The 24,507-nt window shown below is 32.0% G+C and overlaps 1 protein-coding gene across 13 annotated transcripts in view; it reads left to right on the top strand.

Annotated features, from left to right (window-relative positions):
* The window catches only part of LOC143229663 (uncharacterized), a 113,084-nt gene that overhangs the window by 43,407 nt on the left and 45,170 nt on the right, over window positions 1–24,507 (top strand). For all 13 annotated transcript variants that reach the window (XR_013015991.1, XR_013015990.1, XM_076462281.1 and 10 more), the window contains 2 exons: window positions 3,042–3,512; window positions 6,917–7,159. Coding sequence is in view for 11 of the 13 variants with exons in the window: in XM_076462281.1 (XP_076318396.1) it covers window positions 3,087–3,512; window positions 6,917–7,159 (669 nt within the window). In the remaining 2 variants the exon portion in view is untranslated. The remainder of the gene's footprint in view (window positions 1–3,041; window positions 3,513–6,916; window positions 7,160–24,507) is intronic.

Genomic DNA, 24,507 nt, shown 5'->3' with positions numbered 1-24,507 from the left:
ATACTATTTAAAGAATACTTAAGTTAAAAAATCTGTTATAAAATTTTAAAAAGCACAACATGTTATAACAGCATTGATCCAGTATGTAAATCAGTAAGGTACAGAAATATTCTGATGATAAAATTGAAGTAGTCCAAAGTGAAGTACAGAAAGATGACTGTGAAGTAGAGAGATTATAACAGCAAGATCAGTGAAGTAGAAAACACATGAGTAACAGAATAAAATATTTGGAAAATGAAATGTTCAAGACAAAGATTAAGTGAATTACTTTTTTCTCCATCTGCCCAATAATTCCAACCTAAAATATAATTTACTTCAAAATAGAGTTGGAAAATTTCTTTAGTCCAACACCTGTTTGCCCCTACTGATGTGCTATGTTTGACTGCAGTACCTATGCGAATTCATTTATCCATATTATTACCAAATTCATTTTTAAAATTTAGGTGATCAGTCAAAAAATTAATGGATTCTGATGGAAAGGTAACGTAGGAGACATATTAGAATAATTTTGAAAAAAAAATCTAAAGTGAGGGGAAGGAATAGTTAACAAAGTATTCATTTAACAGGACCAGTTTTATAACATTATCTTCCAGCTGAGAGCCTTGTCAACTATCAAACATTAGTATCTGCCTTATTCAACAGATTTAGAGTGGCATACCAGAAGAAAGTATCCAAAACAAAGTTCAGGAAAAGTTCTGAAGATTCAGAAGGTTTGAAAAGGATAGCCCAATTAATTTACCCAGATGCTTCTCAAGGAATTAAGGATTCATTGGCAGGTGACCAGTTGAAAGATGCCATACCAAACAAAGGTATAAGACTTAGAATGGAGTGAATTAGTTGTACATTCATAAAGGAAGTGCTGTTGTTGATGGAACTTCAATCTGTTAGTCACAGATGAACTGTCAAAGATTCCTGTAGAAGTTGTGGGAATTTCAGATTGTGTAGTATTAAAACATCAATTCCCCTCTAACACTAGTGTTGAAGAACTGAAATAATTATTCAGAAAGCTACTTTTGCAGAATGAAGGGAACAAGCAACAAGAAAATAGGTGTTTCAAATGTTGATTGAGGCTGGTATAGAGTGATAATTCCCAGAAGATATTAGAAGGAAAGATCTGTCATAACTGCAAGAAATATGACCTCTACAGCCAAGACTAAAGAATCAACAGTTGATATTATACAAAAGAAACAAGGAGGATGTATCTCGGAAACAAATCAGATCAAGGGAATAACAAAGAGCTAACCATACAACAGGAAAGACAGGAAGTAACTTGATTTATTGGTTGAAGCTCATCAGAAAATATCCCACTTACTACAATATTTGAGTAAAATCATTTACAAGTCCAGGAGTTTATTGATGGAAAATCTTAGTGTGTTGATTGACATTGTTTCTGCAGCTGTAATGATTTGATCTTGGTCTTGTGTTCTCTTGCTAAATCTAAATTAAAACATTGTTAATGTCAACAATATCAACATGTTTAGAAAGAGTTGAAAGACAAGCTACTAAAATTTTTAATGGTTTAAGTTTGTTGTGTAAAAGAGCTTGAGTTTTGGAAATTATGTGAAAGTTTAAATGTTGTGAAATGAACTGACCTATCCAAGATGTCCTGATTCCTAACCTTTGTCAACAAACAAAAACCAATTACTAAATCTAATCTTGATCTCAAAAATTTCAATTGTCCTTTTCTTAATCTACAGTAAGTTTTTAACTTCTACCACTCCTAGATGGCAATTAGTTTCACAGATTTACTACTTATTGAAGAAATAAAATTTTCTCAAAAGATATGCTTGAGCTTTGCAAATCTTAAATTCATGACTTCTTGTCCTAAGTGTTCTCAGAATTCAACATTAATAACCATGATTTACCATTTTATTATTTTGCTTAATATTTTTAAATACTTCAGTTGGATAACTCTTAACCATTCTGTTTTGTAAGAGAACAAGATAAAACATCTCGAACTGTCTTCCTTTGACCATCTGTTAATCTCTGGAATTAACCTAGTAGGCTCATTTAAACCTTCTCTGTTGCCAATATCAATCCAAATGAAGATTAATTAAAATTTTGTACAATAAAACTATTTGGTATGATAATCTATTCCAGTTACCAGTTGTTAATGTCATGTTCCTCTGTTCACTATATTAAAACTATAGAGTTTGAATTTCCCTATTTGATGGAATTTTAATGTTTTTTTAATTTAAGAGTAAGAAAAGTTTTGTGACTTTGCATATGACAGATTAGACTTTTTCTTTGGAGAATTGTGGTGAAAAGAGAAAATATAATTTGAAGATTATTTATTTATAGGCATTGTAAACTTAAGAACAAAATGGTGTTATGACTTGCACAGGAATGGTGAGTGGTTTTAGAGTTGTTGCACACTATGTGCTGAAGGATTTAGTCAGAGTTCAAAGATTTTCACCTATAGCAGACAATTTTGCCATAGAAATTCACGTGTCAAATAACTATAACCATGAACTTCTATAAATTGCCAGTTTTGTGATCATGAAATAAGTAGACTTAATTGTAGTATATTGAGTATTAGCATAAACTCAATGACTTGTTCAAGTTTGAAGGCCATTCTATCTTGATGATGCCAACATAATACATTCACCAGGATGGGTATATTTATATTTTGGGAAAAAAAGTTAAGAAATTTAATTTGAATAGTGTAGGTAATATGTTTTAAGTTCTAGATGTGTAAATGTGCTCTTCCTTTTCAAGGAAATTATTATTTTGGATAGTTGTAAAACTGATGAATGGTTTTCGTGAGGATGTAATATGTTCTACTAGTTAAAATTCTTTTAAACTTCCTATGGGAAAGGTATGTGGAGGTGAAGGGTAATGTTTATTTTGGATTTTATGCTTTTATTTTTATAGGTGAGGGATGATAATGATTGGCCAGTTAACTTTCTGAACTTTGTTTTTCTATGCTCGTAAATTTACAGTAAACACTAAAACCTGATTATGTAATATTACTGAAACTTACAATAATACCATCATGATTTGTTCTTAAGTATTTTAATTTCAAACTTCTTTTCTTGCAGATCATTAATTGTAGAAAAGTGTGCAAGTAATTTGTTATATTAGAAATGAGTACAGAAAAGTCATCAGTCCAGTTCTCCATGTCAGACTCTCCAATATCAGCTGTTTCTCCAGTTTCTGGAGTATCATCTGTTGATATACAGGCACCACCACCAAGTCTGATCACCACAACCATAGCAATGACTTCAGTACCTGTTTCCATAGCAATGACTTCAGTACCTATTTCTATGACAATGACTTCAGTACCTGTTTCCATGGCAATGACTACAGGACCCATTTCCATTTCAGCAACTGTCTCTCATCCAATACCACCTGCTACTCCAGCACCACCACCTCAAGAAGGAATGGCTACACCAGCACCATGTCATACTCCAACTATTCCACCCCAGACTCAGTCCTCAGTGAATACTGCTGCTCATCAAAATATTGGACAGACAGCAATTGCAAATGTGGCATCCTCTTTATTTCCACAGGTAAAATTATAGTATTTAAGTTTCTCAGGGGTGAAAATAAAATAAAAAAAATTGTATCATGTGTTTGGTTTTGTTGCTCATATCTAAAGGAATAGAGATGGACATTGCATTCTTGATTGGGAAAGCCAACTAAACAAAAAAAATGAAATACCTCAAGCAGAGTTAGATTCCTCAGGAATGTAATACTTTGATTCCTGTTTTTTTTGTTTTTTTTTTATAATCTCTAACTTGTTTGGAAAATTCTGCTCATTGTTTGTGTTTCAGTGATTCTTTGTATAGTCTTAATATGACAATGTGTTAAACATTACAAGCATTACCTTGTGTGACAAACCTGATTAAAAACAAAAAATGTGTTCAAACATCTTGAAATCCTCAGATAAATTGACTTGTATAATGGATATTTATGAAGGAAGATAAAGTTGTTATGTAATAAAAAATCTCATTAAGGAAATCTAGTTTGTGTTTTTTGGAATGGTCTGTCTTTATAAATTTCTAAACAATTTGCTTTATGTGGTAAGTGTAAATAGGGAAACATTCTCCAAATTTTCATTCAGAAACTAATGAAAAGTATATAATAATGAAGGATTGATGTTCTTAATATTGAGGTGGACATCATGTAATCATTCTGATAATTCTGATGTTTGATATTCATGATCCAACAGTTGTTTGTATTTGCTTTAACAACAAAAATGTAGTATGTTCATTGCTTAGTGGGCTATGATTTGTTTTAAGTAACAATTTATGAGGTTTATTGTTGCTTTTTGACAAAATATATACAAACAGTTTTTTGAATTGTAATTTCTTTTGCCCAATATATGTTCATGTGCACATTAATGCACCATAATTTAAATTGTATATTTTCCAATGTGTAAACTACATCTGACATTGATGGGTAAAGAGAAATAAGAAGGAAACAAAAGATTTAAAAAACAATTTCTCATAAAAGGAATTACAGGTAACAAAGTTTTCTTGACCTTGAAATAAGTTGACATTATATTTAATATGTTTATTAGAATCATTAGCCAGTAGCTAATAACTGAATGTATGTGCATTAAAAAGTGCATGGAATCTTCCTTCTTGAAAATTAACATCTGTAGTAAATCTAGAATTTATAAAATCTTAGCTATGATAAGGCAAAAAGAAAACATTGTTATAAAATAACATCAGTCACCTTCCTCAGTTCAGTATTATGCAAAACAGATGTTCATTTTTGGTGCAGCCCTCTATATGCAAATGTTAATATTATGCATACTACAAGCCTTCTGTACTCCCATATTGAAATCAAATGATTGTAACGTGTTTCTTGTGGAAATTGCTATGCATCACTTCACCAGTAGGAGCACAGTATAGTACATTCACATGACTCCCTATGTGCAAATTGTCACTTACCATTTGGCAGCACTTGCACTTGAAGGTATTTCTTTGTCTTGGTTAGTGCTTTAGATTAACTTTTAGTTATCAAAGTGGCATTTACTTTTTATTTTTACTTTAAATGCTTCTTGACGTGTACAACATGAATTCCAAAGTTACTGTTACCAATTTGAATGTCTGACATTCAACAGGCCTTTTCACACAGGCTTCATATGCTGTTGATCTATTGGGAGATTTGTTAGTTTTTATTTATGGGGAGAATGAATGTCACACCAGTCCACCTTTATTTTCAGAATTTTCCCCACTTCCTCCTGAATGTTTGAAATTTGGGTATGCTGACAATGACTTTTATTTGCCTTTTTTACACCTCTGGAATTTGCCATGCCTTCCCATGCTCTTTCTGAAGATTAATTGGCCTTCCATGGCTTTTGGGACTTTATTTCTCAAATATTTGAAGTTTGTCTCTTGCTGCTATATCTTCTGACCAGTGTCTGTCATTATTGCTTAACTATTCTTCTTAACCCTGTTTGCTTGTTTTTTGGATGATGGTTTTCAATTCCTAGGATCTTTGGTGTGATGCGGAGATGTTATGATCCTTATCATTCCTTTGCACAGGTGTCAGTACCATACAAGGATGTTTTGGATTTAGTTGCATCACAGGGTGCATCTTCATTCACCAACTTCTTGTGGGATTGAGATAGTATGTTTTTCTCTGGCTAGGATCAAACCTCTAACATATTCTATTCCACTCAGATGTGCTTCTCTTTTTTCCTACTTTGTTTTCTTATGAATTCCACATTTGGACAAAGAGTATACTTGGATTAGAAGTTGTTCAATTCCACTGTTCAGATCTGACTCTCTCTCTCTCTCATATACAGAGTTATCTTGCAAGATGCTTTTAGGGTGTATGTCTGTTATTCACTCACTTTAGTCCATCCTCCTCATCAGTTTGGGGTTTTAGTTAATTTTGTGATAGAGGGAAATGCCATACCAGAAGTTATAATTTTCTGATACTGAAAATGCATTTCTGATAGGTACTTCTCTTTGCTCATGCATCCTATCATGTGATTCTACTATGTTTCTGCAAGTGGAGAAGTGACTTATGATGCTTTCCATGAGAGAGAAACATTGAAATAATTTGATCCCAACATGGGGGTGTGGAACACTTGCAATATGCATTGAAAAAAAAAGTTTACATATAGAGGGCAGCACCAAATAGAAATAGATAATTTGTGAGTGAAATACATGTGGAAATAAATTTTCAGTACAGGAAAACAGTAACTTTAATGGTCCATCATATGATCCAAAAAGAAAATAATTTGCGATTCAGCCTGCTTATAAATGAACGTGCAATAAAACTGACATTTCACTAATATTGCATGTTTTGAAAATTGTGTTGATAAATTAATATACTTTTTAACCATTTCTCTGAAATAGTTATTTCCAGGATACTTTTAGTGTCTGTAGTTGCTTGACAAAATATGATAATATCCTCTTTTCCAAGGTTTGTGTTAAGTAGTTTTACTGTCTAACATACTGAGGGCAGGTGTAATCATCCATTAAAGTGAAATTGTAACAGTTTCATTATATGACAGAACATGGACATGCCATACTTCTTCCATTACCATTTGCAATGTATAGAATATTGCTTTGCCTGTTGCTAGTTCAAATGATCATATTCTTTTTACCACTGCAGACAAACTGGTTTAGTTAAGCTATTAGGGAAGTGCAATTTAATGGGTGTGTTGTATACAGGCCAGTAATGTGGAGTCCATTTTTATCTCTTTGTACACTAACACAGCTTGTGTTTTAGGTATGGATATCTGATTTATTCTGTAGTTTATCAATGGTTTGCCAGAATTGAAAGATGTTTTAATTTCACATTTTTACAGTACTTTAAGACATTTTATGAATTGGTAAAAGTAAAGTTTCTAACAAACTTTATTGTCACATATATATTTATTATTACTATACATAAATCATGTTATGAATCAGTGGAAGTGACCTTTCTAACACACACATATTTTGTAAAGGTTCAAGTGATCCATAATCCTAGTTGCTTGCAGCAGCTGTATCCTCAGCCACAAATGCTCCTTCCTGGAAACCTCACCATCCAGCAAGCAAATTTGGGTCAGTCATTGCAAAATATGGGATCTGCACCAACTCTAAGTTTCCAGCTACAAAACAAAGGACTTGTGGATCAAAAAGGAGTGGCTGTCACAGGTCCAACTTTAATTCCAGCAGCACCAATACAGACAGTGAGCACAGTTGGGAAGGTATGTAAGAAATAACATTATTTTAATAGTATTTGCTTTTAAGAATAATTTAAAGCATTTAAACAGATATTTTATGATATTATTTTACTGCTTAACTGCAACTTTAAATGATTTTTAATGTTTTGAGAATTATTTACATAAACGTATAGAAAAGAAAGAACTTCAGGTCTTTCTACTCTTATGAACTGGTTTTAAACCTTAATTGGCTCTCCTGCAAAGCCATAAGACTTGTTACAATAGCTTAGAACATACACATATTGGTCAGGAAATAAAACAACAAAACTGTATTGCTACATTGTTCACATAAAAGAAACTTCATTGCACCAGAATGATTTTTCTCTTGCTTCATCATGCCTTATACATAATTAGATATTTGAAAACTTTTATGATGGTGTAAAGCCCTTTTATTTTCTGATGTAGAAAGCTTTGTATATACAAGTTTTAATATTTTTGTAAAGTATTATAGAAAAAAAACAAGAATTATTTTAGGATAATTGCTTCATTGTTTTATGGTTTCTCTTTACTGTTGGACTAGACCTTTAATTTCTTTTTTAATATTATATCTTTTTATTAAGATTGAAAAAGAAATATTGAATTCTCAAATAAGGATGCATATTGCACTATGGGCTGTGATGTACAAATTATTATGCCAAACAATTAAAGAATAATTGGAATTTGTCATATTAAGAGTGAGGAAAACGAAAACCTCTGCTCTAAATTAATATTAGTCATACCTGTCGAGTATTTTTGATGTAGATTAGTCCTCTGACAACCAACCATAATTGTTCATTTAGCTTATGCTACATGTATGTACATTATGTAGTGTGTCTCAGAATATTACCTGACCTGTAACTCACAAAGTTTAAAGCCAAATTGCTTGTGAATCATGATTACACATCCTTAGGTTGTTTCCCAAATTTGGGAAATGCTGGATAAATGCAAGTGGTCTAATTGCAGCAGGTATTTCTCAGTGTCATTGAAAGAATGTGGAATCACCTTCAAACTACAGTTGCTTGTAAAGATGTAAAACCATCTCTACCAAGATAGGCTTTTGTCCAATAGTCAGAGTATCTACAGACTAGAGAATGTTTGTTTTTTAAAACTTTTTAAAAATTTTATTTTGTAAAGGGGAAAATTAGTTAATCTGTATATTTTGGAAGTATTTTCATTAGTTTATAACAACTTCTTGTTAATTTTAGCTTGGTACCATTACAGGATACTTATTTGGAGACTGAATCTGATGTTTACAGCTGCTACTGGATATCTTGTTATTTTGCAGATGGTTAGAGATAAGTATAATAAGTCCAGATTGTATGCATTCTTCTGACATCAGTCTACAAAACAACTTGTGTAGAGTAGTGTGTTAAAGGACCAACAATTTGTTCTTTTTGTAGTCAGATAAGTTATTTTTTATCCCATTGTCAAATAAAAACAGTATACTGGTTTTGAGAGGACCTGTAAGAAGATCCAAAACCATTCTTTTACAGCACTATAATACACTTTACAGTGATGGAACAATGGTTAGGGTAGGAAGGGATTAAGCATTGATGGATGTACTGATCTCTACATTCTTTGGAATTTACTATTAATGGCATCCATAGGGACTGTTCCTATGACTGTGCTGCCATACTGTTAGTGCAAGTGACTCTGAATTAAAACTTATGGATAATAATATTTATATTTACTGTACTAATCTAGTTGACATGTTTCTCAAAAAAGAAGTGATTGATTACATGGAGTAGTCTTCATTCGTACTGGGTTTAATATTTTCCAGCTTGTATGTAAGGTCCTTGTAGGAGATAATCATTTTCCATGAAATGAGTCCATTAAAGCTGGGCTTATTAGTGCACTTGTGTTAATTAGTTAATTGTTTGTGCTCATTACTTTTAACAAATATAATGTCAACATTTCAGTTACTTGGATAATTAGAATAATAAAAAATTGTTATAACTGGATATTATAATTTCAAGTAGTTGGTTACTTTTTTTGTGTGTTGTGACACTAATTGGTCAAGCTGAACAAACTTGAATTAATAAAGAATCATTACAAAAATATTTCAATGATTAGATGGTTAGAATAATTGGAAATACTAATCTCGATTAGTTAATTATTTTCCTTATGTTAAGCGATTTTAACATAATTTTAATTACTAAAGAGCTAGAATAATTGACATTTGTAATAATTAGAAACTTGTATCAAAAACATACATACCTCTTCTCACACTACAGGTATTATTTGACTGCTAGGATTTTTTCCTTTGGCCATCTGATGATTGGTCTGATTTTTACTTGCTTGCTCCAGTCTTTTATTCACCACTTAATTACCCTTGGTACTGTCTTCCTCTTCACACACTTCACCTATGTTAATGCACCTCTATCTTGGTATTATCTATAAGTACCTTCTTCTGTTATTATAATCACTTTTTCTCCCAAAGTATTCCTTAATGTTTCTCTGTTCTATGACTGTGGGAGATACTTTGCATGTTCTTCATGTTATTTATTTTATTTTTGTTACCATCAGTTGGCTCTCTGCAATCGTATCTGTAGTGAGATGGAAACATGTTCAGTCTGGTGGTGTTTCTCCAAAGGGTATCTGAGGCTTCATTTACAGATGTTCTAGAACGTTCTGGAGAAAATTTTGGTTTACTGTTTTCAGTGCCTTCCTTTGCTCTGTCAGCCTCCTGTGGGTCAGTTTGGATAAGCTGCCTCTGACTTCTTTCTTTTGAGTAGTAAATCAAGTGATTTTTCTTGGTTACTTTTGAGTCTATGCCTTTGTTGATGGTAGAAAGATCTGAGGCCAAATACTTAGTTTTCTGTCTATATTGAAGTTCGTGAAGGAGAATTTTCTGATCAGTTATGCTATGTCTTATCCATTATGTTTGTTAGAGCAAAATACTTAAGCGTATCATTGCCAGATGAAAGCATATTTAGACTCTTGGAAACTAGACCTGCTCTTGGAAATGTGGGTTTTCACAGTGGTCAAACTGAATAGAACAAAATCTTCTAGGAATTTTTAAACTTGAGGAAGGCATCTGCCATAGATTTTTGGGTACTGCAGACCTTTGCATCAGGATTATTTATTTATTTCACATCTCCAACTCTATTCATTAGCTTCTTAACCTGTGATGTTTCTGCCTACCACAGATCCTTGGATTTTGGAACTCTGTTCCATGACTGTCAGAGATTTATTGGTCAAGGAAGCAGTGGAGAAAGTCATTCCAGCTCTTTTCCATCTATATGTTGTACCATAGAAGACAGAGGATTGACACCTGGTCATTGATTTTTCTCATCTAAGTCAATTTATAAATCCTCCAGAATTAATAATGCCATCATTTCTCCCTCTGTGTTCTCATTTTTTACCATGACCTGTGATGACCAAGTTCAGTGTCACCAATGTCTAACTGTACATTCCCATTGCTGAAACTTTCTGCTACTATCTGTGTTTTGTGCACAGGGGTCAGTAGCTGCAGTTCAGGGTCATTTATCCGTTCGGCTAGCATCAGCACCATATACGTGTTCTGTTGCATTGTAAGAACCATTTTTTGTAATCTTCATTTCCTCAGCTTGTGCATGCACACCATTGTGTGGATGACCAATTAATGCTGGCTCCATCTTGTTAATTTGCAGAACGTTATATCCAGGTTCTACTTCCAGAAGCAATCACAGCAGGATTTCTTATCAGAGCTAAAATCTGTATTCTCACATCAACTTAATATATCATTCATTTGGGTGTCTTTTTCAATACATATCTCAGTTGGGCTCAGCTGATTCCCATTTAGCTCTAAATAACGAAATGAGCAGTCCAACTTTAATTACATCTCATTCTCCTATTGCTTGGATGGTTCTTCATCTTTTGGGGATGAGAGTATTACCCTTATCCCTTTGGGACAATTGCAGGTGAGATCTATTCCTTGGTATCTACATAACTAACAGGTCATGAACAGTGATTCTCTGCATCCCATTCTGCTTTTGATCTTGAGTGGAGATTAGATTGGAACAGTACAATGATTGGTGTTTCTCTTACCCTACCTCATCTAAGTTCTATTTTTTCATGGATTGGTGATTAGGAATTCCAAGGTCTACGGATAAGCAATCAAACTTCCCTACACATCAGTGTTTTGGAACTTCTTGCTGTTCAAAAGACAATGTCTCAAGATCTGGAATTGTTAAAGGATAAAGTCATCATGCATCACTCCTACAATTCTATTGTGGCATCTTGCATTTCTTCTCAAGGGGACAGTTGGTCTAGGAGTCTGTTTTTTTGACTTCACATCTTCTATATTGAACCAATTCTAATCATATCATCCTAATAGCTTGTCATGTTCTGAGGGTGATGAGTTTGATATTGGATCAAATGGTTTCTTCCAACAGAATAGATGCTTCATCAAGGATTATTCCCATTGGATTTGCTCCCAATTTTAGAACACTCAACTACTGCTATTTGGGTTTCTGGTACCTTTCACTTGGGCATTGGCAATAGATACATTCATTATGGACTGGACTGGTTTGTAACTGTATGTGTACTCACTAGTTCATCAATACCTAGAGCTCTAGCAATGATTTTCTCTATCCCTCATAATGTTCTGTTTGTAGCACGAAATTAGTTGGCTTATCCCTGGTTTCCACTTCAGTGATAGCCTCATGAGTGCCCACCTCTTCCTGTTTGGTTGTCATCTGTTGAGGCAGCCATGATCTGACACCTTACACCCATACGTTCATCTCAGAGCTCAAGCTTTGGGCATGGAAATTATGCACTCATTAGCATGGTGTTGGGGTCTGATTTTTGAGGTTGCCATGTGCCTGTCTTTGTCTTTGCATCATTCCATAATGAACATTTACCAATGGATATGGTGCACACATATCAGCAGTGATGTGTTACAAAGAGGTTAAACCCACTTCACCTAGTAGTACCTATTGTAGCTCAGTTTTTGACCTGGCTCTTTGACAAGGGTTTCACATCTTCTACTTACTGTGTTTATATACCCACAATAACCTTATCAGCTACATTTTGATACTCTAAGAGATGTAAATGCTTTGTGCTTCTAGTGCTCTCTGGGCTTTTCAAGTTGTTTTGCAGTTATTCATTCCAAACAGTGTCAGTTAACTCACTGGGAAATAATGGTGGTATTACTTTCTCTTTTCTCAGTATCTTCAGAGCACTTAGCTTCATGTAGCATGCATCATCTTTACATTAAGATTTAATTGTTGCTGCTGGCCTGCAAACATTAATACCTCTTTTAGTTATCTCCACTGCACATACAGAGAATGCTTTTTCAATCTACTTACGCTCTTTTATAAATAGACAGGTTACCTGAGATACTGATAGCCAGGGAGGAGGATATATCCTTTTCACATATTCATCTCACCTCTATGAGTAATTGATCATGACCTGTGTGTTATGATCAGTGAGGGCCCTGAAGTGTTACATTGCCTGCACCAAAGCTTAGAGGCACTGGACAACAGCTCTTTATTCATTGGGACTAACCAGTTGACTGGGATTTATCCCTGGTTACCTTGATTGAGTGGGTATAAAAATTGATTCATATTGCTTATTTTTGGATGCAAGTAGACTTTGTTTGTCACATCTTATCAGATTTGTCACATTTCTGTGTTTTTTGTGGCCTCTTTAATTACCCACAGAGGGTATTGTGCAGGCTGGTATGTGAATCTTATTCAACATTTATACTAGCATATGTGGTAGCCTACTTGTAATACAGGTTCAGATTTAATGCTGAGCTAACCAGCTGAGTTGAATGTGGCCTTTCTTTTTTGATCAGTGTTGATTCAATACATTCTTCATTGTCTCCTCATAAGTTTGAATGCAGAGTGATCCCATTTTGGCTGGGCCTTTGATTGAGCACAGTTTGTTCCATGTCCTTTCCATAATTCTATGAGCTATTAGAGTGTTTCTTGCCCACATGGTTGTGAAGTGAGGAAGAGTGTTCATAATTTGAGACTGGAAGAGTTCTGTTAACTCAGGTTGAATATTGTATATAGGATCCTATTATTCCAAGTTTAGGGTATTGCCTTTTGGATTTCTTAAGATTGAGGAGAGGATTTTTGCACTTTGGTGTTCCTTTTCTTGTTATGATTCTTGTGGCTCCTAATGCATCACTGAACTACAGGTTGAGATATGTTCAAATATATAAATATATTTCAGTCCTAGCCACCAACATGGGATTCAGGAACATTGGCCCTATAATTTCAATTTTAAGCATTGGACCTCAGCTATTTGGTTGGGGCCTGGCTTATAATGATAATTGATCACGTTCAAAGCTCAATCCAAACTGCACGATTTAGGTTCTGGGTGAAGAGCATATCTGTTCTGGATGTAGTGCTGCTTCCTCACTGAGGTGCTAATCTGTTATTGGCACACCCATGTTCTATGGAGATGCATTATGTATGGATATTTCACTATCAACCCTTCTATCTTATCAGTGTGGGATTCTAGCTGTAGTGTGAAAGGAGGTATGGATGTTTTTGAAGTTAATATTTTCTTAAATTGAAAATGTATTTCCATTAATACTTACCCCCTGTTACACTCTCCCACCACTCCTCCCTATTAAGAGCTAGTATTAAAGACTGGATTTGTCTCAAAGAAGTGATAATATTGATAGGTGTTTATATACATTATCAAGTTAGGGTAACATTGACATATCTGGAGAGTGTCATGAAACAGATACTGAGAAGGCCAATAGGGAATAAGTAGAGGAATAAGGAAAGAAAAGAGTCAAAACTGGAGCGGAGATAAGTATTATTAGAAAGAGCATTTTAAGAAAAAACTTAGATGGGTAAGGTTAATTGAAAAGTCATTCTTCAAATCTAGCAGTCAACTAATAGCTATAGCATGCAATTTCAGTTCCAGGCTACAGAGATAAGTATTATTAGAAATAAGTTTTCATTTTAAGAAAATGTTAACTTAGTTGATTATGATTAAATGAATATGCATCCTTGTTCATCCTGATATCCTTGTTCATCCTGATTTGTGTGTGTGTGTGTGTAAAGTCTCATTTAATCTCAAAACTGTGTTTTAGTCTTTTGTTTATTGGGTTTGGAGTATCTCACTTCAATGACTAGCAGTAAACAGCCATCATGTTAATGTTTCATTATTCTGATATCCTCACTCAATTCTCTGATATTTTGATGAAACTTCTCTCCTTGTTCTGTGCTGATGGCATCAAGATTTTCAGGAAAATAGTCATTATGTGAGTGTAAAAAATGAACTTTCAAACTTGTATTGCAACCCATTTCATTGAACTTGTCAAGCATGTTATTGAAATTTTTTTTATAATTTGGGCCCTTGACATTTCCTAAAAATTTGTCAATAACACAATTAAGGACAGTCCATGCTTCTTTTTCATCTTTCCTCATTGTCGTTTCAAACTGTACATCTGAAGTTAATTTCCTAATATGAGGCCAAATAAAAATCTGTTCTTTAAGTTTCACTTCTGAAGAGCTGGAAATTCCCCAGCAGATATTTAAAACAGCTGCCATCTTTGTCTAATGCTTTTACAAAATGCTTCATCAAGTCCAGCTTTATGTGAAGGTAATAGGATTATATTTGGTCAATCAAACTTTAACATTAAATGTTTTTTTATTCTGGTATCTGTATGGCTGTTGCTTCCTTACCCAGTAGTGATTTTGTGCTCTAGTTTACCAATAACACTAAAAGGATGGAAACTGTATGACAATATTGTTGAACCAACAACGTACAGAGGTCTTTTAAGTCTCCACAAAGTAGCCAGCCATGTTCTTTGTATTTAACCTTATTAAGAATAAGTTTAAGATTTTCATACCTTTATTTCAAGTGAAGCAAATTAGCAATAGAAACAAATGTGTATATATTACCATTGTGAAGGAGAACAACTTTTAGACTTCTTTTGTAGTAATTGATGTACAGTTACTACCCACTTGATTCATAGACTGCAGCTTCTAGAATTGGTATTATTCAGCAACATTTATGCAGTAAACCAGAACTCTCTTGTGAAAAGTATGGTATAAACTCTTTCTTGCAAATTTTGTACCATTAAAGTGATGTTTTTGGAGAAAGTAAATTTTTAGCCCATAGTCTGGATCCCAAAAATTTGTGAAAGATCCATTAGAATGCTCAAATCTCTCATTAAGTTCACTGCTTGAAAATTTGTGGTTCACCAGACATTTCTATTAACATCAGTTTCAGAATTAGGTAACTATATTAAGAGTTTCTAATAGTCAGTATAGGTGCATCAGGTCCATGAGCAACAGGTCTTATAGCAGATTGAAAGCTTTGATAATAAATTTCCTTTCTGTTTTAAGTATAGTAGTCTTGTTTGTTACAAGAGCAAAAATAGTAGTTATTTACATGGTTTCTGTGCTCATGGCATACTACTGGAATTTCCAAAAGGCATTTTTTTTCTTACCTTTAGGCCATTTTCTCAATTCTTGGACACAAAAATTGCAAGCTTTGTGCAGAGCCCATGATTTGGCTTGGTCCCCAAGTTTTGTTCAAATATATGCATAATATACTTTTTGATGAATTCTGTAATATTGTGGCTTTGTTTCTCTGTGATGAATTTACCACATATATAACATAATGTGTTTGGGTCATTTACGCAGCCTTTTTTGCCAAAGCAATTAATATTATAAAGAAAGACGTTTGTGAATGTGCAAACAAATATTATCCAGAAATAACATATCACACAGCCTGTTAACAGTTTATACACTAGGGGTGTGTTTCTCATGGGCTGTAGGACATCTGATAAGACTCTCATGCAGTGAGTGATCCTGAGAAATCTGTAGTGAGCATATTAAGCTTATTTCAGTGTAAATGATTCAGTTATGTAAAAGTACATATGACATTTCAGGGAAAATGTATACATGATTGAGAAAAATGGATATCCTTTTCAAAATCAGCATACAGGAATTACTGTAGAACATGTAAATCTTTTGAAGACAAACCATTGCAGACCTATGTTATTCAGATGTTAGCTTCCATTATGAATTATGTAAAGGTTTAATTATTCAAAAAGGTTTTACTTTATTTTACTTTAAATATACTCAGTTATTGTTGTGGAAAACAGAATTGACAAATCAATGCTATTTTGGTAATTGGTTAACCAAGGGTCCCATTAACTGATTTAAATGTTATTAATTGATTAGTGCAGTTGATAGAGAGTGTTGCCACAAAGTTGCCTTGCTTTTAGTCAGCATTTCTTAAAATAAAGAAAAAGCTGGTGGTGGACACTGAAACTTGTTCCCTTTGCTCTAGTCAGCAACTGAATTATTGACAATGACATATTACCTTAGTAGTTTTGCTGTAACAATGGCAATGCTAGTAAGTTTGGTGACATTATTTGAAAAAATAATAGTAATTATAAACATTAATTTCAGTTAGTTGATTATTTTTATGACAATTTATATAATCTGAATTTTGATTAGTTGATTAATATATGTGACATTAATTAGTACTTTTCACCCCATTAAGATATGTAAAATATACGCATTGAAAAATACAAGTGGCTCCAACAGTAACAGAATATCACTGTGATATGAAGGCAAAGCATTATTATTACTTTGGGCATCATTGCCATCATTAATATTGGTACCCTAATAATTTGGTATTGGCCCTCATTTCACAGCTTTATCTTTAGAATATGAAATGCAAGGCTATTTCATCCCATTTCTAAAATCATATGGAGAACTATGAAACTATAAGACTTGATAAGCTAGGTGTATGGAACCAAGGACAATGTAATTTGTGTACATATGTTTAACATCAGAAAACAAGCTTATATTTAAGTTTAATTAAGACAATGTTTTGTTTTTAATATTTATGCTAGATCTGCCATATGTTCTAAACAAAACTTTGCATTTAACAGTCATTAACATTATTTTTCTGCAAGTCAAAAAATTAATTGACCAAGTTCAAAATAAATAAACAAAACTACACAAATACAAAATAACTTGAATGAGCAATTTTGTAGACCATTGATTATTAATTTCATTTTCTGTGTGATTATATTCAATGACAACTTGCAATAATTTGATACAATCAATGGTTAGAAAAGCCCATTTCAGTAGTACTAAAATATTTCCTGGCCTTTTGCTGTGTAATGAATTGCACTTTTTCCTGATACTTGTATTGCTGAAAGATATAATTGGTCTTTATGTTGATGAGTATATTTTGATTCTCTAGTCATATGGTCATTTCCTGTCTTGTTAGACAAAGGTTTTTCAAGCTCTTGCACCTTAAGGCCCTCTTAATTTTTTGGTACAGTAGTAAGGGCTATACTTGCAGCTTATGACATGTTATTTCATGAGAGTTACAGTTGTTCCAGCCCACAGTGACCCATAACTGCTCATCATTTGCCCCACTGATTGTAAATCATTGTGTTAAACAACCATGTGATCTGTGTTTTTACTTCATCAAATGTAATGTCAGATTTTAATTTTTATAAAATCTCCATCCTTGCTTTGTTTGAGAGATTGATGTGTACTTGTTTTAAAACTGGATGTCCTTGAAGCATAACTCCTAAGTTTAAAAAAAAAAAAAAAAAAGAATGAACTAACCATATTTACAACTGCATGTTAAACCTTTATCATAATGTGTATTAAGTACAATATCTTTAATATAATACAGGAGGTTCTGTTACTTTACTAAAAAAAATTGGGTGTATATGTTTAGAAAGAGAAAGAATGTAAAGAATCTATAACAAGTTGATAATAAAATCTATTACAGAAGCCAGTTTTAAGCTGTCACAGTTTAAAGAGTAAAATATATTAAAGAAAAGCTAAATGAATTATAAATGAAAACTTGTACAAAAGGCTGAACAAAGTTGATATAAAAATGCTTCTTCTGTTTAGACTTGTACAAACTTAATTGTGCAGAGGCTGATTGGTTAATGTTGTACTGGTTTTTAACAACAATTGGAAACTGGCTGTCCTTGAAACATTTATAAGTGTATAAAACAATATTAGTATGAGCTAACAAACTTCACAAGTACAAGTTAAATCTATCCTTATGTGCAATGTATGTAAAATAATAGGCATTGTTAAACCTTAACTCATACGTGTTAAAACAAAATTTATATTATGTTAATTATAAACCCATTATAAGTCAATTATGACTGAGATATAATTAAGAAAGTACAAGACAATAAAAATAATCAAGATAAGATAATTACATATATTCTGAATGATAATTTACAAAAAGGATGAAACGGAAATATAATAACTACTGCATAAACTTAATAATATTAAATAATTGTAGGTCAAAGAAGAAACTGTGCAGGGCTACACTTTCAAAAAGTGTAGTGTACCATATGTTGCTGTTCACCATTTAACATGCTTAAGTTTCTAGAGCAAGTGTTAGATTTCACAATGGCTTGCTAAGCCTGTCTTGGGTCTTAAGGACTATTAACTAGTACCACCCTTTTATCTCTGGCTCCCATATGGTTAGTCCTACTATCATTAGGTCTGAGCAGACCTCAAGGTAGGCTTCAGCTGCTAAACCTCTAAGTTCAGACAGTTTATTAGTGTAGTGGGTGATAGCCCTAAGAATGTACTAGAAATAAATATATTAAGAGCTTTAACTAACAGAAGGTAAAACTAATGGTTGTTAGTACATTAAGACTAGAAATAAATATATTAAGAGCTTTAACTAACAGAAGGTAAAACTAATGGTTGTTAGTACATTAAGACATTTCAGATGTACCTAATATGCTTCTAATAAATTAAAGTGTAAATATGAAAGTTTTGGAAGGTTGCATAAATCTATTATATTCATAATCTATAGAAAATTACTTTTAAATTTTCTACAAAATTGAATGAACTTACAGTTCAAATTTGATATGAGAAACTTTGTTCATACAAAATGGAAGTGAGTATACAAACTTTGTTCACAAATAATCAGTGATGTCGAGAAAACCCACTTGAAGAGAAATATATATGCAAAAACGGCTTGTAAAAAACTTAAAATATTTTCTCAACCCAAACGAGCCGTTTTTGCATATATATTTGTTCACAAACATTCTAATATTGAATAAATGCTAATGTCTCTAATAAGCTATGAGTATTGTAATGGAAAGTCTATAACTTCAAAGTGTAAAGTTGCATTGAAAACTTTGAACTTGAATGTTTGATTTAATAATTTTGATATCTAGAATGAAGTAGTGTGCTTTGTTTTTAGTGAAACAGCTTGTTTTCCTGAGTGACTTCTGGTAGGTAAATTTGTTCTACTTGGTAATTAGATTTAAGAACAGTATCTATATATCTACGAGAATAATAGTAAGAAAGACTAATAAAAGCTTTCACATGGCAAAATTTTATTATGTATGAAATTTCTTGTTCAAGTTGAGATAGATTTGCAGCTTATGAGTTATTGTTGGAATTCCTTTTATTTGTTGGAAGATATTTTGGTTGAACTGTACAAATATATTATAAAATAAAAAAAAAAATGGTTTGAAAGATTTTTTTATGTCAAACAGTAGAAATATTTCGTTTTTACTAATGCATAGCTTTCATTTGCCAGCATTATTAAAAATATCTCTATATTGGTGAAGGAGGAATTTTCAATTGTAGAACTAGTGTAAACATTACCAAAATCTAATTTTTTTATTAATGGTTTTATCTTTATGCAGTTACTGATAGTAATGAATGAATTAATACCAGCTCTCCTTGATAATACTATGGTACTTGTTTAAATGCCCTTAAATGTATTTCAGACTATTATTTATTAAAACAAGATAAATCCTTTGTTATTGCTTTTTCTAGTGTTTATAGTGGCTTTAACAATTTTGTGTCCCTTGTTTTTTTGCAAAGTTGCAATTTGTTTTTACAAATAAAAACAATTTTAGTAGTTCTTTAATTGGAAAGAGTGATGACATATCTACCATGTTTATAATCTAAGTTCTCAGTAACTTCTTTTTATTTATATCTTGTTCTGAATTGTAAATAGCAAACTTTATGCATTTAGGGAGTCTAACTCTTATCCATTTTATAAATATGATTATTTGAAGTTCTCTATCTTTATTTATTTGTCCATTTAAACAAAATATTATTGAGTGATATGTTAAGCACTTATTTAATGTATTTCTGATTAATATTAAGATAATCTCTGAATTTAGAACCTTTACTCAGTTTTGGTTATGTTATTTAACACTTTTATAATTAAAGATTCTAACGTCGAAGGGCCTTTTTCATAAACAACTAACAGTTGGGTATTTGATTTTACAAGTGCGAGGTAATAACTGTTGTATATAAGTGTTTTTCAATAAATGAAACTGTAGGGAAACTTGTGTACATTTATTAGCTGTTGTTGTTTTAGGTTTAACTGATAATAATATACATTGCTCATCAAGCTTAATGCCATCTATTAATTGTTTGCTTCATTTAATTAAAGTTAGTTTATCAACTGATAGCCTTCATAAGGTAATGTTTTGACCTCTGAGACATTTAGTTTGATAAACTTCTAGGAGGTTTTGTAGCAACTTTTCTATGTATTAACCCTGTTTGTTCTGTTTATATCTGTGACTTGTTTGGCCAACATGTAATCGATTGATAAATAATATGGATTTTTTTAAAATTGATAGGCTTGAGAACTCTATCACTAAGTACAAAGTAATAAATTTTTTTAGAATTTTTATTTAGTAGCCTTCTGTTTTCACAATTTTAACACTTGAATCATTTAAATTTTTACTACAAAATTCTAAGTTGTATGCAAAAATATTCAAAAGTGTACCCCATAAAGTTTGTGTAGATAGAGGAAACTTAGGTATATTATTTAGGTACAAGATGGGAGAGCATTTATTTTGCTTCTAAAAAATTGTGAAGTTTGATTTGTATATTGAATTTCACATTTTCTGTAGTCAACTAACTATACAGGATGTTTAATGCCACAGTGCAATTTTCAAGGATCATTGTTAATTACAGTAAAGGAATTGAATTTGTTGTTACATATCACATGCATGTAGTTACAAGTTAAGTAGTTGATGATATAAAATGAATTGACATCAGTGTGTGATGTATTATTTAGAAAAGTGATGGGTTAAGGCAGATCCTGTAAATAAGAGTTGGGAAATGTTATAATGGAACCAGCAAATAAAAAAAAAAAAATACATAAAAGCATCCATTTTATTACAGTTTAAAAGGAAGAAAAAGAAAAGTTAAAATATTATCAAAAACATGTAGTGTAAAAATATATACTTAATAATATAAAACAATTATAAAGGTTAAAAAGATTTGCAAAGTTAAATATTTTGGAAAGTGAGCATCTTTAAAATGGTGCACTTGCCATGTGATCCTTTTCTGTTGTAAATAACTTTTTGTCATTAATATTTTAGGATATTCTCATGTAAATGACAAGGGTTTTCAATAAAAGGTACAGTTATGATCAAAGTGATACACAAAGCACATCAAGTATTCAAGTTTCCCACATTTTTGGCAAAAGTGTTTAATTTCATAGCTTTGGATAACTGAAGTGTTTTTGCTTTTCAGATTGGTTGATGGCTAGCCTGTACTTTTTTACACAAGAATGTTTTTTTATAATATACACTTTATCAATGGAAACAAACATGTAATACTTGAATGTTTTAAAATGTATTTATTTCAATTTCAGCAAGATGTATTGAACAAGGAAATATATTAGTTATAAATATTTTCAAAATTTTTAAAGCTCCAACACTTTGTAAAGAGCACCTAAAATACAGAGTAAAATGATGAAGATGATTAAAAAAACAAGAAAGAATAGAAAAGTATAACAATTGGTTTAATATTCTACAAGTTATTAGATAAAACAGACTTAATTGTACCAGATTTGTGTTGTTTAAATTTGGGAGATCATTCTGTAATAGACTTTCTTTAATTAAAAGTTCAATATTGGATGATCCAGATGAGATTACTTTGAAAATTTTAACTGGATGAGATGGTTGATGTTTTCACTGTGTGTGTGTGTGTGTGAACTCCACAGTTTGTAGGATTTTATAGTTACCAGTTTACCTTGATACTCCCATGTGTTTGTAAGTTGATTTAGTGTACAGTTTTGCTAGTATAAGTGGCAATACAGCCACCACATGTATTTTGATATGTAACCCTGGAAAGTATAGGGGTAGGCAATAAATGTCTTGTTGTGAATAGATTTTGAATCTTGAAAGATGATTTAAATGTCATTTGTACTTCAACTTTTGGATAAAAAGTTTTAATTATTCTTAAAATTTGTGACTATAGTGTGATACTTTGTTTACTTAGAAAAGGGACTATAAATTTTAACGAATATGTGTCTAGAGTACATTGTTTCTGTGGGGGTTCAGTTTTATCAGAAAGCAACTTGTGTGATAAGACTTGAATAAAATGCAAGGGGCAGTGTTGTTTATTAGAATATTCAGAAATAACCACTTTACAGAATAATTCATCATGATGAGAAACCCACTTGAAGTAAAAATGTATTCTAACAACAGCTGGTATGTGTATTAAAACTTTAATTAAAATAAAGTACAGGATAACGTTTCGACCTTCTTAGGTTATCTTCAGGTTGACAAAATGACCCAAGAAGGTCAACATTTTCTTGTATGTTATTTTAATTAAAGTTTTAATACCTGTACTAGCCGTCTTTAGAATACAACCTTACAGAATAATTAAATAAACTAAACTACAAATGATATTCAAAATCTATTCAAATCTAAAGACCTATTACCTACTTTTGTGCATTTGAAGATCATGTGCTAATACACATGTGGTGGCTGTAATGATACTTACTCTGCCAAAACTATGCACAAATTACACCTGAAAATATATGGGAGTATCAAGATGAACTGGTAATAAACTATAAAATTTCCTTCAGACTGTGCAGTTCACACACACATGGTAAAAATGTCAACCATCCCATCTAGATTAAACATTTCAAAGTCCTCTCATTTGGACTATCCAATACTGATTTTTAAATAAAGAAAGTTTATTATAAATGAACTCCCAAATTTAAATAATAACACAACTTTAGTACAATGAAGTCTGTTTTTATCTAATAACTTGTAGAATATTGGTACAATTGTTACACTACTCTGTTCTTCCTTGTTTCTGCTTTTGAGTGATTTCATCCTTTTACTTTAACATTTTGTAAAGAGTACTGAAAATACAGAACTTTAGAGATTTTAAAAATACTGTAATTTATGCCTTGTAAGACACTACATCATGGAAGATCCACCTTAATTTTAGAAAGACAATTGTAAGAAAAAAATAAAACATTTTGGCTCTGCAACCAACACCTTGACACAGTCTTGACTTTTTCTCAACCTACTGAGTAAATACAGTCAAGTACATCATATTCTTCACAGTTTATTGACACTATTAGTTTAAATTGAATATTTTATGCTATTGGAAGTACTTGTAATTAATAAGTAGTGAGATTACGATCTGTATAAGAAGCCATTTTGAGTAGACCCTTAACTAACCTCTTGTCTTAATCCATCACTTTTGTCTTGGAAGACACATAGGGGTTTTTCCTGGTATTTTTTAAGAAAAAAGTGTACTTTACAAGGTGTAAAATATGTTATTTGTACCTGATACAGTGACTTAGTGAGGAATTCTGTGCCTGGGACAAAATATAATTTGCCCTTCCCTGAGATCCCTACTTCACCCACCCTTTACTCTCTTACTTTTTACTTTTATGGAAAGCTTAATTCTGGGTAAACATTAACTTGGCATCCCCCTCACTATGCCACTGGGCTAATATAGTTCAATATAGTTTGTTGAAGATGCAATATGTGCATACTGAAATGTTAAAGGATTACAGTACACAAACATGTCAAATGTTTATTGTTGTCCTATTGTTCATCATTAAACTTTGATTTACATTAAATAAATATTTATATTTTTATAGTATTTTATCTTGATGTAGAATGGTGTAAATAGTAGATATTATGTCAGAAAGTTAAGTTAACCTAACACTAACCTATTCCTGTGATCAGTAAACTTACCCATTTGATTGGCTACTTTTTTTTCTTCTAATGTGTAAAATTTTATTTGGTAATTTATAGAGATATTGTTGTCATTTGTATGCAAACTGTTATGTACAACAACTTTGTTTGCTTTGAATCTTCTTCTTGACTGTAGTATCACTTGACATAATGTTAATATTTATCAATGTTCATGTTTTGCTATCTAAACTCTCTAGTTTATTACTAGGGCTAAGCCACAGTTTACTATGTTAGCCTAAAGACAAGAATATATATAGCCTTTAGTCTTAAATTATGTAGAAAGATTTTTTTACTTTCTTGTGATTGTTAAGTTATATTTATTTAGGTTTTTACTTGCTAGTATTTCTGTGATCTCTGAATAATTGGCTGGCTATATATCATGACCATACTGCAAGCCATACAT

The sequence above is a fragment of the Tachypleus tridentatus genome, chromosome 10, assembly GCF_004210375.1.
Source record: "Tachypleus tridentatus isolate NWPU-2018 chromosome 10, ASM421037v1, whole genome shotgun sequence".
NCBI classification, from domain to species: Eukaryota; Metazoa; Arthropoda; class Merostomata; order Xiphosura; family Limulidae; genus Tachypleus; species Tachypleus tridentatus.
This window is presented reverse-complemented; position numbering and strand designations above follow the sequence as displayed.